At 46.6% G+C, this 17,793-nt stretch overlaps 1 protein-coding gene across 2 annotated transcripts in view; it reads left to right on the plus strand.

Annotated features, from left to right (window-relative positions):
- The window catches only part of LOC138963742 (dynein axonemal heavy chain 7-like), an 80,856-nt gene that overhangs the window by 58,082 nt on the left and 4,981 nt on the right, over positions 1-17,793 (plus strand). For both annotated transcript variants that reach the window (XM_070335590.1, XM_070335591.1), the window contains exons 28-35: positions 2,613-2,837; positions 4,555-4,734; positions 5,868-6,008; positions 7,298-7,435; positions 7,774-8,007; positions 8,556-8,741; positions 9,500-9,603; positions 12,911-13,115. In XM_070335590.1, the coding sequence (XP_070191691.1) occupies positions 2,613-2,837; positions 4,555-4,734; positions 5,868-6,008; positions 7,298-7,435; positions 7,774-8,007; positions 8,556-8,741; positions 9,500-9,603; positions 12,911-13,115 (1,413 nt within the window). The remainder of the gene's footprint in view (positions 1-2,612; positions 2,838-4,554; positions 4,735-5,867; positions 6,009-7,297; positions 7,436-7,773; positions 8,008-8,555; positions 8,742-9,499; positions 9,604-12,910; positions 13,116-17,793) is intronic.

Genomic DNA, 17,793 nt, shown 5'->3' on the forward strand with positions numbered 1-17,793 from the left:
TTAATTAAAATTCCGAAATTCCGATGTTTTACGCAAACAAAATTGTTTGTACTTTTTTTCTGTTTTAAGATGTTTTGGCCGTTGCGCTGAAAAGACGTTTTCCGATTTACCGGAAGCGCGCGTGTTCTCAGCATTGAGTCTTTGTTCTTAGACTTAGTTCGTCCAGCGTCTGTGTGGCAACTTGTGATTGAATTGAAACATGGAAAAGAAAAAAAGAGTGCGAGATTCAGATAGTGAAGAGGAGACACCAGCTCTGTCACCAAAGAAGAAGAAAACGGCACAACAGTGCTGGAAGTCCAGTTATTCTCAAGACAACCTGGAGATCGTAAAATCCAGCAAAGGAGACCTTTGACCTTTGAACTGTTGTACAGCTTACTACTGAAACATTTTAAAAACTACTGAAATTTGGTTTGTTTACTACTGATGAGTGTTTTGAGTGTGCACAGGTCTGGTTCTTGGGTGAGGTCCCAGTGCATGGATTGTCCTCCCCTGTTTGTAAACCACCTCTCCACGTTGCATGATGCAGGGCTGAGTGGTGTCAGGACAGGGCATGGATTGTCCTCCCCTGCTTGTAAACCACCTCTACACGTTGCATGATGCAGGGCTGAGTGGTGTCAGGACAGGGCATGGATTGTCCTCCCCTGTTTGTAAACCACCTCTACACGTTGCATGATGCAGGGCTGAGTGGTGTCAGGACAGGGCATGGATTGTCCTCCCCTGTTTGTAAACCACCTCTACACGTTGCATGATGCAGGGCTGAGTGGTGTCAGGACAGGGCATGGATTGTCCTCCCCTGTTTGTAAACCACCTCTACACGTTGCATGATGCAGGGCTGAGTGATGTCAGGACAGGGCATGGATTGTCCTCCCCTGTTTGTAAACCACCTCTCCACGTTGCATGATGCAGGGCTGAGTGGTGTCAGGACAGGGCATGGATTGTCCCCCCTGTTTGTAAACCACCTCTACACGTTGCATGATGCAGGGCTGAGTGGTGTCAGGACAGGGCATGGATTGTCCTCCCCTGTTTGTAAACCACCTCTACACGTTGCATGATGCAGGGCTGAGTGGTGTCAGGACAGGGCATGGATTGTCCCCCCTGTTTGTAAACCACCTCTACACGTTGCATGATGCAGGGCTGAGTGGTGTCAGGACAGGGCATGGATTGTCCCCCCTGTTTGTAAACCACCTCTACACGTTGCATGATGCAGGGCTGAGTGGTGTCAGGACAGGGCATGGATTGTCCTCCCCTGTTTGTAAACCACCTCTACACGTTGCATGATGCAGGGCTGAGTGGTGTCAGGACAGGGCATGGATTGTCCTCCCCTGTATGTAAACCACCTCCACACGTTGCATGATGCAGGGCTGAGTGGTGTCAGGACAGGGCATGGATTGTCCCCCCCTGTTTGTAAACCACCTCTACACGTTGCATGATGCAGGGCTGAGTGGTGTCAGGACAGGGCATGGATTGTCCCCCCCTGTTTGTAAACCACCTCTACACGTTGCATGATGCAGGGCTGAGTGGTGTCAGGACAGGGCATGGATTGTCCCCCCCTGTTTGTAAACCACCTCTACACGTTGCATGATGCAGGGCTGAGTGGTGTCAGGACAGGGCATGGATTGTCCCCCCCTGTTTGTAAACCACCTCTACAGGTTGCATGATGCAGGGCTGAGTGATGTCAGGACAGGGCATGGATGTGTTCGTTCTGTCATGTCTTGTGAATCTTGAGTGAGATCGCAGTTTTTGATTGTACTCGACTGTATCAGACCTGAAAGCGTAAGCCCCCTCTGTGCTTGCAAAACATTGTCCGGGCAATGCTGGTTTGCCCATCAAAATCCACATTAGAGCAGTTCATATATCAATCTTTAAGTCAAGATGTCTCATCGTATTCCCATTCTTTGTAGGCATGCGTGAAGCATTTTCTTGCCCTTCATATAATATAGCCATGTCTGAGTGCTGACCTCGTGTTGCCGTAATGAAAGTGTTGTCCACTAACCACTGGGTATTGTGTACAGATTGTGCTGGCCATCACTGACCTCGAGTTGCTGTAGTGAAAGTGTTGTCCACTAACCACTGGGTATTGTGTACAGATTGTGCTGGCCATCACTGACCTCGAGTTGCTGTAGTGAAAGTGTTGTCCACTAACCACTGGGTATTGTGTACAGATTGTGCTGGCCATCACTGACCTCGAGTTGCTGTAGTGAAAGTGTTGTCCACTAACCACTGGGTATTGTGTACAGATTGTGCTGGCCATCACTGACCTCGAGTTGCTGTAGTGAAAGTGTTGTCCACTAACCACTGGGTATTGTGTACAGATTGTGCTGGCCATCACTGACCTCGTGTTGCCGTAGTCAAAGTGTTGTCCACTAACCACCGGGTATTGTGTACAGATTGTGCTGGCCATCACTGACCTCGTGTTGCTGTAGTGAAAGTGTCGTCCACTAACCACTGGGTATTGTGTACAGATTGTGCTGGCCATCACTGACCTCGTGTTGCCGTAGTGAAAGTGTTGTCCACTAACCACTGGGTATTGTGTACAGATTGTGCTGGCCATCACTGACCTCGTGTTGCCGTAGTGAAAGTGTTGTCCACTAACCACTGGGTATTGTGTACAGATTGTGCTGGCCATCACTGACTTCGTCATGGAGAAGCTTGGCAAGAAGTTCGTGGAGCCGCCGCCCTTTGACCTTGCCAAGTCGTACAATGACTCCAGTAACATCACCCCCCTCATCTTCATCCTGTCGCCCGGCGCCGACCCCACCATGAGTCTCCTCAAGTTCGCCGAGGACAAGGGATTCGCCGGCAAGAAGTTCAACTCCATCTCTCTCGGCCAGGGACAGGTGAGGCACGGGGGCCATGTCCGCATCAAATGTTTGTACAAGAAAGCGGTTGCTGGGCAAATAAATGTGCAAGGGTATATTTTTTCTTGGGCTAAATTTATTTCTTTGCAAACACGACACTGGTAGCTGAGACCATTAGTTACATCTCTGCCAGTCCACTGTTACTGTTGTCAAAGCCCTGTCAATCTGTAATCACAAAACAAGAAAGGTAGCTTGTTGGAACGGTTATTCACCAATTCGTGAATGTATTGTTTTGTCAATAACAAACGTTCCAACATCCTACCTTTCTTGTTTTTTGATTCTGAATTTTAGAACGTTGGCAGTCTCTTTGTTTTTGGATTTCCTGTCAATCTGTGTGTGTAACAGGGTGACACAGTAGTCTCCCTTTCACAGAAGCTGCTCTGCATTGACAGAGTTGTCTCCCATCCTTGAGCGTGAGCTGTTTTTGGTAGCTCAACGTTTCTGGTACGTTGGTAGACAGCACACCCGTGAGATGTGAAAAGCTGTTTGTGATGGGGTCTGGCTGGTGTTTGTGATGGGGTCTGGCTGCTGTTTGTGATGGGGTCTGGCTGCTGTTTGTGATGGGGTCTGGCTGCTGTTTGTGATGGGGTCTGGCTGTTGTTTGTGATGGGGTCTGGCTGCTGTTTGTGATGGGGTCTGGCTGTTGTTTGTGATGGGGTCTGGCTGCTGTTTGTAATGGGGTCTGGCTGCTGTTTGTGATGGGGTGTGGCTGCTGTTTGTGATGTGGTCTGGCTGCTGTTTGTGATGGGGTCTGGCTGCTGTTTGTGATGTGGTCTGGCTGCTGTTTGTGATGGGGTCTGGCTGCTGTTTGTGATGTGGTCTGGCTGCTGTTTGTGATGGGGTCTGGCTGCTGTTTGTGATGGGGTCTGGCTGCTGTTTGTGATGGGGTCTGGCTGCTGTTTGTGATGGGGTCTGGCTGCTGTTTGTGATGGGGTCTGGCTGCTGTTTGTGATGTGGTCTGGCTGCTGTTTGTGATGGGGTCTGGCTGTTGTTTGTGATGGGGTCTGGCTGCTGTTTGTGATGGGGTCTGGCTGCTGTTTGTGATGGGGTCTGGCTGCTGTTTGTGATAGGGTCTGGCTGCTGTTTGTGATGGGGTCTGGCTGTTGTTTGTGATGGGGTCTGGCTGCTGTTTGTGATGGGGTCTGGCTGTTGTTTGTGATGGGGTCTGGCTGTTGTTTGTGCTGTGGTCTGGCTGCTGTTTGTGATGGGGTGTGGCTGCTGTTTGTGATGTGGTCTGGCTGCTGTTTGTGATGGGGTCTGGCTGCTGTTTGTGACGTGGTCTGGCTGCTGTTTGTGATGGGGTCTGGCTGCTGTTTGTGATGGGGTCTGGCTGCTGTTTCACCTGGCATGCGCTTGTGGACTTTGGGGTTGACATAGCAGCTTTTGTAGGGCTCTTTGTTTAGCCCAAACTCACTGCTGTTGGACTGGCTTTGCCTCCAAAGGTGATCCAAGTGTTTTGTGCACCTGGTTACATGAACAAGAAAGAAGCAGCTGCTATGTGTTGAAGTGTGGCAGTGTATGTGTTGTGACAGCAATGGGATCATAAAGTAATGGCAGTGTGTGTTGTGACAGCAATTAATGGGATCATAAAGTAATGGCAGTGTGTGTTGTGACAGCAATGGGATCATAAAGTAATGGCAGTGTGTGTTGTGACAGCAATGGGATCATAAAGTAATGGCAGTGTGTGTTGTGACAGGGCCCCATCGCAGCGCGTATGATCACGCAGGCTAAGGAGGAGGGCACGTGGGTGATGCTGCAGAACTGCCACCTGGCGGTGTCCTGGATGACCGCCATGGAGAAGATCTGCGAGGAGTTTGTCCCCGAGACCACGCACCCCGACTTCAGGCTCTGGCTCACCAGCTACCCCTCCCCCAAGGTCAGTCACTTGTTCTATATATTGACCCGAGCTGAAAGCTCTCTCTACATTCTGAAGCAAGATAGTTCAGTGTGTTGACTTGAGCTAAAACTCTACATTCTGAAGCAAGATAGTTCAGTGACGAGTGTGTTGACCTGAGCTGAAAGCTCTCTCTACATTCTGAAGCAAGATAGTTCAATGTGTTGAAACTGAAAAACTGGTTTACATTGTTATCACAAACATTTGTCTCTACAGTTTTTTGCTATATGCAATCAAGCCAATCTTTATCAATTTCAAAGGAACTAAGTGTTCTTGCAAACTGAAATTCAATACAATGCTCTCCAACACCTCTAAGAATACTGGGTCTTAATTTTAAAAGGAGGGAGTCTGACAATGGAGTTAGAGTTACACAAGTTATGAACAGAACATCTGAACAATCAAGGCCTTAAACAGGGGGAAGTCTGACATTGGAGTTAGAGTTACACAAGTTATGAACAGAACATCTGAACAATCAAGGCCTTAAACAGGGGGAAGTCTGACAATGGAGTTAGAGTTACACAAGTTATGAACAGAACATCTGAACAATCAAGGCCTTAAACAGGGGGAAGGAAGTCTGACAATGGAGTTAGAGTTACACAAGTTATGAACAGTACATCTGAACAATCAAGGCCTTACACAGGGGGAAGTCTGACAATGGAGTTAGAGTTACAGAAGTTATGAACAGAACATCTGAACAATCAAGGCCTTAAACAGGGGGAAGTCTGACAATGGAGTTAGAGTTACACAAGTTATGAACAGAACATCTGAACAATCAAGGCCTTAAACAGCCTGGGAAGTCTGACATTGAGGAGGTTGGGAGTGGGGGTGGGGGTCTAGTGATGGAGAAAGGGGAGAATGGTGTGAAAGAGAAGTGGGTTTGGTTGTGTGACTGTCTTCATTGACAATGTGTCTATTCACACTCCCAGTTGTATGCCTGTCTTCATTGACAATGTGTCTATTCACACTCCCAGTTGTATGCCTGTCTTCATTGACAATGTGTCTATTCTCACTCCCAGTTGTATGCCTGTCTTCATTGACAATGTGTCTATTCACACTCCCAGTTGTATGCCCAGCTTTGGAGAGATTTGGATTATGTTGTGTGTGTGTGTGTCCAGTTCCCAGTGACAGTGCTGCAGAACGGGGTGAAGATGACCAACGAGCCGCCCACCGGCCTGCGTGCCAACTTGCTGCAGTCCTACCTCAACGACCCCATCAGCGACGAGACTTTCTTCAAGGGCTGTCCCGGCAAGGAGTCTGTGAGTGCACATATATAATAACAGCACTTTACCTGCTGTGAGTGTATATAATAACAGCACTTTACCTGCTGTGAGTGTATATAATAACAGCACTTGACCTGCTGTCCTCTCTAGCTTTGCTCATTATTGGTGTCAACTCTTGTTAGGACAAGGGGGGAGGTCAAAACTGGTGTTAGGACAAGGGGGGAGGTCAAAACTGTTGTTAGGACAAGGGGGGAGGTCAAAACTTGTCCCTCTTATGACGAGTATGAGTGAAAAGAGAATAAACAAGTATTGTAGATGGCTTGAGGATGTATTGATCGTAGCTCAGAGTGTGTCGCATCTGTCGTTCCAAGTTGTTAAAGTACAAAGATCGGTACTGAACGTTAATTGTTGTGTCACATCTGTCGTTCCAAGTTGCTAAAGGACATAGATCGGTACTGGACGTTGTTGTGTCGCTTAATTCTGGTCTGGTTTGTATTGGACTGTGCCAACTTTGTTCCCCCTTTTCTGAGTATTGGACTGTGCCAACTTTGTTCCCCCTTTTCTGAGTATTGGACTGTGCCAACTTTGTTCCCCCTTTTCTGAGTATTGGACTGTGCCAACTTTGTTCCCCCTGTTCTGAGTATTGGACTGTGCCAACTTTGTTCCCCCTTTTCTGAGTATTGGACTGTGCCAACTTTGTTCCCCCTTTTCTGAGTATTGGACTGTGCCAACTTTGTTCCCCCTTTTCTGAGTATTGGACTGTGCCAACTTTGTTCCCCCTTTTCTGAGAGTGGGCGACACCTATGTTTGCTTATTTTGATGATATTGGGAATGGGAAGGTTGCATAACTACAGGCACACGAGGGAGATTAAACTAGGAAGGGAAGATTATGTCTTTTGTCATGTTAAGAGAGAGTTTAATTTGGAAGGGAAGATTATGTCTCCATAAAGAAAAGCATGGATACAGAACGAAAGATGGCAATGCTGACCAGCTGCTCACTGATACACTTGTCTTTGTTGCAGAACTTTGAGAAGCTGCTCACTGATACACTTGTCTTTGTTGCAGAACTTTGAGAAGCTGCTCACTAATACACTTGTCTTTGTTGCAGAACTTAGAGAAGCTGCTCACAGTGATACACTTGTCTTTGTTGCAGAACTGTGAGAAGCTGCTCACTGATACACTTGTCTTTGTTGCAGAACTTTGAGAAGCTGCTCACTGATACACTTGTCTTTGTTGCAGAACTTAGAGAAGCTGCTCTTTGATACACTTGTCTTTGTTGCAGAACTGTGAGAAGCTGCTCACTGATACACTTGTCTTTGTTGCAGAATTTTGAGAAGCTGCTGTACGGCCTGTGTTTCTTCCACGCCATGGTACAAGAGCGCAAGAAGTTTGGACCCCTGGGCTGGAACATTGCGTACGGCTTCAATGAGTCTGATCTCCGTATCTCTGTCAGACAGCTACAGGTGAGCACTTGTCTTTCTTAGATTACTTGCTTTTCTCACTGAAAGTTGACAGTTACAAAAATGTGAATTTTAGACGTTTTTGTACCCAGGTTTAAAGTATTATACTCAGTTTGTTTCAGTTACCCAATTTTAGAATTGAAATTGCTACTGTTTGGGACAAAAATTTCAATCAGGAAGAGCCCTGTGCATGCTGCTGTTGTGGTTCTTGTGGTTGAAACATCGTGTTCTGGTGATCAGATGTTTATCAATGAGTACGAAGACGCCATCACCTACATGACAGGGGAGTGTAACTATCACTGTATCACTGTGTATCACTGTGTATCACTGTGTATCATCAGATGTTTATCAACGAGTACGAGGACGTGCCGTTTGACGCCATCAGCTACATGACGGGGGAGTGTAACTACGGGGGCCGCGTGACGGACGACTGGGATCGCCGCTGTCTGCTGACCATCCTCGGCGACTTCTACAACCCCAACGTCACCAACGAGCCCAAGTTCAAGTTCTCGCCCAGCGGAAACTACACTGTGCCGCCCAAGGGCAGCTATGACGACTACATCGAGTTTATCAGGGTCAGTCTCACAGACGCCGGAACGTGTCATGTCATTGTCATCCTATTGCCGTGTGACGGGTCATACAGTTGTCCCCCTTTGTACGCAGTAGCTGCTGGTAGTTGAGGTGTTGACAGTTGAAATGTTGATCCTGTCAGACAGGTTGGAGAGCTGTTTGTCAGAACGTGTGTTTAGTAAATGATGTGGAATATGACTGTAGCCTTGAATAATGAAGTAAATCATGTGGAATATGTTGCGGCCTTTTCGCCTTGATTGGCAGAAGTTCTCACTGTTTTGATAAAACCACTGATGTGAGAAGAATGGGCGTGTAGACAGTCAGCCTTGTCATCCTGAATAGATAAACACATTTTTTTGTAAGATAGAAAAAATACCATATCCGCCTTTGGTAAGATACTTTCTGTGCAGAAAAAAAGATGGACTTTAGACAGTCACTCTTGTCATCATCAGTAGATAAACCTGATTTTGTTGTTGATGCAGAGAAGATACCATTTCCCACTGTGCTGGGGTCCGTTCTGTCCAGGAAGCTGACCATCTCTCTCTCTCCTCAGGCTCTTCCCTCCACGCAGCACCCGGAGATCTTCGGGATGCACGAGAACGTGGACATCTCGCGCGAGCTGCAGGACGTGAAGAACATGTTTGACTCTGTGTTGCTGACCCAGGGCGGGTCTGGCGGGGGTGGGGGCGGCAAGACAGACGAGCAGCTACAGACCATCGCCACTGACGTCCTCAGCAAGGTATTAGGGGGGGGGTTGTCATTGGTGTTTAGTGGACCTGCCTTAAAAGCACATCTTTTTCTGTCTGTCTGTCTGTTGTCTTGTCTCTTTCTCCCTCTCTCTGTCTCTGTCTGTTTCTCTTGTCTTTTCTCTCTCTCTCACAGTCTATCTATGTCTCTCTCTCTCTCTCTCTCTCTCTCTCTCTCTCTCTCTCTCTCTCTCTCTCTCTCTCTCTCTCTCTCTCTCTCTCTCTCTGACTCTCTCTCTCTCTCTCTGACCCCTCTCTCTCTCTCTCTCTCTCTCTCTCTCTCTCTCTCTCTCTCTCTCTCTCTCTCTCTTTCTCTTTCTCTTTCTCTTTCTCTTTCATGTTAATGATAATGTTTGATGTTCTTATGGTGTTTGTGATGCCATTTGCTAGGCTATAGCTCAGTCGGTAGCGGTGCTGGCTTCAAAACCTTGCAGTTATTAAGATTCAGTATTGGCGCAAGTCAGCTTCGTATAGACTTTCCTCCGTGTCTCAACACCCCCCTGTGCACACTTGGACACATGAATGCAAGCAAGCAGGAAAGACAAAGGGCAGCGCCGTACTGTATGTCATTCTTTTCCTTATCCCTTTCAGCTGCCCAAGGACTACGACATCGAGCGGGCCACCAAGAAGTACCCTGTGGTGTATGTCATTCTTTTCCTTATCCCTTTCAGCTGCCCACGGACTACGACATCGAGCGGGCCACCAAGAAGTACCCTGTGGTGTATGTCATTCTTTTCCTTATCCCTTTCAGCTGCCCAAGGACTACGACATCGAGCGGGCCACCAAGAAGTACCCTGTGGTGTACGAGGAGAGCATGAACACCGTGCTGGTTCAGGAGATGGAGCGATTCAACAGGTAGTCATTGATGTTTTAAATAGTGGTCCGGTAGCTCAGTTGGTAGAGCACTGGACTTGTGATTCAAAGGTTGCAGGTTCAAATCCAGGCCGGGACAGTCGCGGATCAACTGGTGCAGACTCAGAGACTGTATCCTTGTTCCACCCCCGTGTCACCACTGTGGCACTCAAAAGACCTTCATCATTCTGTCATAAGTGCAGGTGGCTGATTACACCTAAACACACACACCTGGGTAGCGCGACTCTGTTGCTGCTAGCTTTCCACTGGGAGGAAGCGACACGAATTTCCCACCAATGGGACAATAAAGTGGTGAAAATGAAAATGAAATCAATCCCATCAACCTATTTGGCATTCAGCAGGCACTGTAGCCACAGACTGAGTGCTTGTGATTGTGGTCCTTGCACTGTAGCCACAGACTGAGTGCTTGTGATTGTGGTCCTTGCACTGTAGCCACAGACTGAGTGCTTGTGATTGTGGTCCTTGCACTGTAGCCACAGACTGAGTGCTTGTGATTGTGGTCCTTGCACTGTAGCCACAGACTGAGTGCTTGTGATTGTGGTCCTTGCACTGTAGCCACAGACTGAGAGCTTGTGATTGTGGTCCTCGCACTGTAGCCACAGACTGAGTGCTTGTGATTGTGGTCCTTGCACTGTAGCCACAGACTGAGAGCTTGTGATTGTGGCCCTTGCACTGTAGCCACAGACTGAGAGCTTGTGATTGTGGCCCTTGCACTGTAGCCACAGACTGAGTGCTTGTGATTGTGGTCCTTGCACTGTAGCCACAGACTGAGAGCTTGTGATTGTGGTCCTTGCATTGTCTGCACAGACTGAGTGCTTGTGATTTAGTGGTCCTTGCACTGTAGCCACAGACTGAGTGCTTGTGATTGTGGTCCTTGCACTGTAGCCACAGACTGAGTGCTTGTGATTGTGGTCCTCGCACTGTAGCCACAGACTGAAAGCTTGTGATTGTGGTCCTTGCACTGTGGCCACAGACTGAGTGCTTGTGATTGTGGTCCTTGCACTGTAGCCACAGACTGAGTGTTTGTGATTGTGGTCCTTGCACTGTAGCCACAGACTGAGTGCTTGTGATTGTGGTCCTTGCACTGTAGCCACAGACTGAGTGTTTGTGATTGTGGTCCTTGCACTGTAGCCACAGACTGAGTGCTTGTGATTGTGGTCCTTGCACTGTAGCCACAGACTGAAAGCTTGTGATTGTGGTCCTTGCACTGTAGCCACAGACTGAAAGCTTGTGATTGTGGTCCTTGCACTGTAGCCACAGACTGAGAGCTTGTGATTGTGGTCCTTGCACTGTAGCCACAGACTGAGTGTTTGTGATTGTGGTCCTTGCACTGTAGCCACAGACTGAGTGCTTGTGATTGTGGTCCTTGCACTGTAGCCACAGACTGAGTGCTTGTGATTGTGGTCCTTGCACTGTAGCCACAGACTGAGTGCTTGTGATTGTGGTCCTTGCACTGTAGCCACAGACTGAGTGCTTGTGATTGTGGTCCTTGCACTGTAGCCACAGACTGAGTGCTTGTGATTGTGGTCCTTGCACTGTAGCCACAGACTGAGTGCTTGTGATTGTGATCCTTGCACTGAAGCCACAGACTGAAAGCTTGTGATTGTGGTCCTTGCACTGTAGCCACAGACTGAGTGCTTGTGATTGTGGTCCTTGCACTGTAGCCACAGACTGAGTGCTTGTGATTGTGGTCCTTGCACTGTAGCCACAGACTGAGTGCTTGTGATTGTGGTCCTTGCACTGTAGCCACAGACTGAGTGCTTGTGATTGTGGTCCTTGCACTGTAGCCACAGACTGAGTGCTTGTGATTGTGGTCCTTGCACTGTAGCCACAGACTGAGTGCTTGTGATTGTGGTCCTTGCACTGTGGCCACAGTCTGAGTGCATGTGATTGTGGTCCTTGCACTGTAGCCACAGACTGAGTGCTTGTGATTGTGGTCCTTGCACTGTAGCCACAGACTGAGTGCTTGTGATTGTGGTCCTTGCACTGTAGCCACAGACTGAGTGCTTGTGATTGTGGTCCTTGCACTGAAGCCACAGACTGAAAGCTTGTGATTGTGGTCCTTGCACTGTAGCCACAGACTGAGTGCTTGTGATTGTGGTCCTTGCACTGTAGCCACAGACTGAGTGCTTGTGATTGTGGTCCTTGCACTGTAGCCACAGACTGAGTGCTTGTGATTGTGGTCCTCACACTGTAGCCACAGACTGAGTGCTTGTGATTGTGGTCCTTGCACTGAAGCCACAGACTGAGTGCTTGTGATTGTGGTCCTTGCACTGTAGCCACAGACTGAGTGCTTGTGATTGTGGTCCTTGCACTGTGGCCACAGACTGAGTGCTTGTGATTGTGGTCCTTGCACTGTAGCCACAGACTGAGTGCTTGTGATTGTGGTCCTTGCACTGAAGCCACAGACTGAAAGCTTGTGATTGTGGTCCTTGCACTGTAGCCACAGACTGAGTGTTTGTGATTGTGGTCCTTGCACTGTAGCCACAGACTGAGAGCTTGTGATTGTGGTCCTCGCACTGTAGCCACAAACTGAGTGCTCGTGATTGTGGTCCTTGCACTGTAGCCACAGACTGAGTGCTTGTGATTGTGGTCCTTGCACTGTAGCCACAGACTGAGTGCTTGTGATTGTGGTCCTTGCACTGTAGCCACAGACTGAGTGCTTGTGATTGTGGTCCTTGCACTGTAGCCACAGACTGAGAGCTTGTGATTGTGGTCCTCGCACTGTAGCCACAGACTGAGTGCTTGTGATTGTGGTCCTTGCATTGTAGCCACAGACTGAGTGCTTGTGATTGTGGTCCTTGCATTGTAGCCACAGACTGAGTGCTTGTGATTGTGGTCCTTGCATTGTAGCCACAGACTGAGAGCTTGTGATTGTGGTCCTTGCATTGTGTGCACAGATGTTATGCACTTCTTGGTGCTCTGCTGGATTTTTTGATTTTTTTTTAGATATTTGACATTTCATAGTCATCACTGGTTCTGGTAATTTCACTTTGAAAACAACTTTTGATTTATGTTTAAAAATATCAACACAAATGATGAGAACTGTTCAAGGCAAACAGTGTAACACAGTTATCCCAAAACAAATAGATTGCTAGCATTTCAAACCAGAATTCAAATAATTTGTGCAAAAGCAAAATTATTATATTTAGTCTTTGGAACACACAGCCATGCAGCCCAAAACAGCAGTGACACCACTTTGATGAACAAACTAATTAATTAATTTTTAAGATTCCAAGCTCAATTGACTTGTGAAAGAACTGACTTGCCTACTGCCCTGTGTGTTGAGACTGCTGTCCATAATCCGGAGCTCCCTGGTGAACCTGCAGAAAGCCATCAAGGGGCTGGTGGTGATGTCAGCCGACCTGGAGACGTGTGCGCAGAGTCTACTCATCGGCAAGCTGCCGGCCCTGTGGATGAAGCGATCCTACCCCTCGCTCAAACCCCTCGGCTCCTACGTCAACGACTTCCTGGAGCGACTCAAGTTCCTGCAGGTTAGTGTGGTAGGAATAAACTGGGTGGGTGGTGAGGGTAGACGAATGAAACGGTGCAATGGCTCACCATTTGTTTGCGCAGGTTAAATATCCAGAGTTTGAACCTGTGATAATCCAACAGTATAGCTGTGTGTGTGCACTTTGTTCAACCTGTTTTAAATTAATATTAATTGTCAGTAAGTACTGGTGTCACATGACTGATGTGAACCAGTTGATTGGCTAATGGCGATCGAGACTGTGCTCTCATCCTCAGAATTAATTAATGACATGTAGCTTATATTCTCCACAATACCAAATGACCATAAATTCCCTGCTTCTCAATTAAAGCAGAAGTGGGTTTTTTTCTGACAGATTGCATGTGCCTGTACCACAGTGCCACTGATCTAAAAATAGAAGCCACTGTGTTTCATCTCATTTTCGCCGACTTGCACAGATTCTTCTCATATGCCGTGTTAGTGGCATGTAGCTTATCATCCACATTACCAAATGATGAGTTAGTATACAATTCCCAGCGGCTAACAGAAAACACAAGTGTTATTCTGATAACGTACCAGCCAGAAATCTCCTTAACTCTTAGCGTCCTGTACCGCATGAAACCGCACCTCTATGTCAGTCCTGTACCGCACGAAACCGCAACTCGCTGATGCCATTTTTAGAAATGACCTCAAAGGAAGTTGGAGCTCTTCTGTGCGAGAGAGAAGGTTTAGTCCACTTCCGGAAACGTTCTAGTTGCGTTCTAGTTCCCGCTGACTGCAGTTTTTGGCTCACGTAAGTGTAGCCTATGCGATGATAAACTTTGTCTGTCTGTGCGTGCGTGCGTGCGTGTGTGTGTGTGTGTGTGTGTGATAGAAACTTTAACATTTCCGAGTCTATGGATTACGTCAGTCTCGGTCAAAAGTGTTCGACGTGTGTGATAGAAACTATTTGAAGACGTCACATTATGACGTAAGAGGGTTAGACGTCACGCAAAGGAATTACTGAAAGTCTCGGTCATTGTTCTTGTGAGCGGGCCGAGACTACTTGGCAGATCCAGGGTCTCGCTTTCTTGCACAGTTTCACCTATGCTTACTGTGTGTGTGTGTGTGTGTGTGTGTGTGTGTGTGTGTGTGTGTGTGTGTATGTGTGACGGAGTGATTGAGTTTGTGTTACTGTTTGTCGATTTCTTACGTGAGCCTTGAAGGCTTCGCCTCTTGTCTTTGTTTGGGGTTGTTTTAGCGCAATTTTTCTCGGATTTTTTTCTGCACACCTTGTGGCCGCCATGGCAGATGATGCGTCCGACAGTGGATCAGAATTTGGCGATTTAATCGATCAGTTAATCGCAGAAAGAGCGCAGGGACTTGGTGTTGACAACCAGAGTGATATTTCAGTGTCTACAGTGCACACTGCCGATCTCAGTGATTTTGATTCGGAGGTAGAGATCGATAGTTCTGAGTCCGACGCAGAAGTTGACTGATGCAGAATGGGTGGACATTATTGAGGACTTCGAAAAAGAACCTTTTGAAAGTGAATTTGGACCAACTATGCCTTTGGGATTAGATGCCAAACCAGTGGAGTATTTTCTTCAACTTTTCCCGGAGACACTCTTCCAAAAAATTAAAGAAGAGACGGAGCGATATGCCCATCAGCAAGGTGCAGCAACTTTCACAACAAGTGTCGCAGAAATCAAGGCATACCTTGGAATGCTGTTTTTGATGGGTGTGGTGCAGCTTCCCAGCTACAGACATTACTGGAGTAAAAATCCAGTACTTCGTCAACACAGTATCGCCAGTGTCATGCCCAGGAACAGGTACGAACTGTTGACCAAGTACTTTCACCTCAATGACTCAACAAAAAATCCTGCTCGTAATTTTCCTGGCCATGACAAACTACACAAGGTGCGTCCAGTGCTTGACAATGCAAAAAAAAAATTCCCCAGGCACTACAAACCCCACAAGAATGTTGCTGTGGATGAAGCAATGATCAAATTCAAAGGAAGATGTTCATTTCTGCAGTACATTCCATCTAAACCGTGCAAGTGGGGCATCAAAGCATGGGCCATTGCCGACTCAGAAAGTTTTTACCTGGTGGACTTCAACATATACACTGGGAAAGATGTCAACTGTGTCAACAATGTGCCCCTTGGTACAAGGGTTGTTTGTGATCTCGTGAAGCCCTTGTACAAGAAGTTCCATCACGTCTATTTTGACAACTTTTTCACATCGGTACAACTGCTCGAAGCTCTGCTGCGGAAAAAAACTTACGCCTGCGGAACTGTCCGACTAAACCGTCGAGGACTGCCAGTCGGCATAAAAACGTGCAAGCTGAAAAACAGTGGAGAAATGAAAAAAATGCAGAAGGGGAAACTTATGGCTGTGACCTGGTGTGAAAAGAAAAGACAGGTCAGTGTGCTTTCCACAGCAAACAGTGTGGGAAACATTCAGTTGACACGCCATGGAAAACGTGGACAGCCAGACGTCACATATCCAAAGCCCACTGCCATACAGATGTACACTGACAACTACAATGGTGTAGACAAGAGCGACCAGCTCCGCTCCTACTATGGCATTGCAAACAAAGCCAAGAAGTGGTGGAAATACTTGTTCTGGTTCATGGCAGATGTCAGCCTGATCAACGCATACATTCTGCATGTGGAAGCACCTGGCGGTCCACGTCCCAAACCAATGTCACACCTGGATTTTCACCTTGCTGTGGCTACTGGTCTGATCAATGGCTTCTCTTCAAGAAAACGGACGTCAGAAATCTCAGTCCAGCCTCCAGTCATAAAGAAGCCAGTCAACCACGAGCCATCCAAAATCACAACGAAACGGGGTGTGCGCAACTGTGTCGTGTGTGCAAGTGGTCCTGACAGGACATCTTCAGGACACAAAGTTCAGACATCCTGGGAATGTGTTCGATGCCAGGTTGCTCTTTGCAGGGAAAAGAGTTGCTTTGCAAAATTTCATAACTACCAGAATTAACCAACATTGTATATACTAGCAGCACAAAAAACTTTGTAGTTTGTACTGTTTTCAAAAACAATGTGTAAAATTACACCTGTACGGACACCTGTATTTGTGACACCTCCTGTTAAGTGACATGATGTGGCAAGGATGTGGATTTCACTTTTGGTGACTATACAAACTGGCTAATACATTTGAAAACTGTTGTGGAAATTGCATTCTGACTGACATTAGTTTTGAAGTGAAAACTGTGAATAGAAGAAAACGTGACTTATTGGTACCTGTGATTTCGTTCATCAATAATGCATTATAAAGTCATCCAAAGGTCAGTGGTGTGCATGTTTACTTCTTGGCATGATGTCTGTACACTTAAACACCACAACATAAGAAAGTTGTCCATGAAAATGTTTTATTAACACACACACATATAATAACACCTGCAATTGCTAATTAAGTTTAATTTTTTACAGGTAAAAGGGTAAATAAAACTAAAGTAACATACTAGGCATGTAGAACAACCTAAGTGCTAACCTCCCCTAAAATATAAAGCAAATCTATCAACAAATACAAAAGTTACACACATTTTGCCGAGTAACCCTATTTATGGCTCATTTTCACAAATCCTTACAGGATATGAGCATTACTCTATAGAGAACAGTACAGGATGCTAAGAGTTAATAAATAAATAGACCAGCATTTGGAAGACTGACTCGATCGACTCTGTCATACGTAGCAGACTACACTGAAATACGACTGCATCAGTTCAGTAAATGAATGGTTTCCGAATTATTATTTCAAGGCAAGAACAATCGTAATCGAAAACGTGTAGGGTTCAGTATGTTCTTACCATATAAGACTTATTACCAGCCTGCCTCATGCGTGCAGACTCAGTGCAGACTGCAGTGGTTCGATTGCCTTAGCCTAGCAGGCGACATAAACCCCGCTCAGCAAATTAACATGTTGGGCAAATGTGAACGAAAAAACGATGGGGATATAATACGTGTAGGGTTCAGAGCATTCTTACCGTTCATATTTAGTATCAGACTCCCCGATGAGTGAAGACACAACATGGGAAATATGTCACATTAATTTGAAAATGTGCTAACCGTCGAGTCTTTCGGGGGGGGGGGATAGTCAATTCAAGGGGAGTCACTCCGCACAGTCAATCCGTCGAAGCTCGACTGGAGGTTTCGAATCGCAAATAACGAAGAGCACAGTCCTTTCTTCGAGTTCAAATGAGGTCTCTCTGAAAGATCATCACTGTTCAGCTTAACGCTACACTGGAATTTACCAACGGAAATTAAAATGCGTGTGACGAAAGTAGGATACACTTGAGACACCCCACACAAAAGTAGATCTTACTGTACACGACCTGACCACACAGTTATGCCTATTCAAATGCGCGTAGCAAAATGTGCGTTTGGAATCTTCTTTTTTCTATGGCGGTACTGACAATATCGTTATTGAAACAATCCCAGTGCACTAAGGGATTTATAGAGCAAATCTCGAAAATAATTATTGAACTCAGCGCTATGAGCTTCGTTCAATAATGAATTTTCTCGATTTGCTCTATAAATCCCTTAGTGCACTGCGATGTCTCAACAACTTAAATAATAACAATAACAATGAAGTATACTTCAGACAGGCTCTCTTGTAAGACCTGATTTTGTAAAGATGTTGACGGTTGTAAAGATGTTGACAGTTGTAAAGATGTGGACGGTTGTAAAGATGTTGACGGT

The sequence above is a fragment of the Littorina saxatilis genome, linkage group LG4, assembly GCF_037325665.1.
Source record: "Littorina saxatilis isolate snail1 linkage group LG4, US_GU_Lsax_2.0, whole genome shotgun sequence".
Lineage (NCBI taxonomy): Eukaryota > Metazoa > Mollusca > Gastropoda > Littorinimorpha > Littorinidae > Littorina > Littorina saxatilis.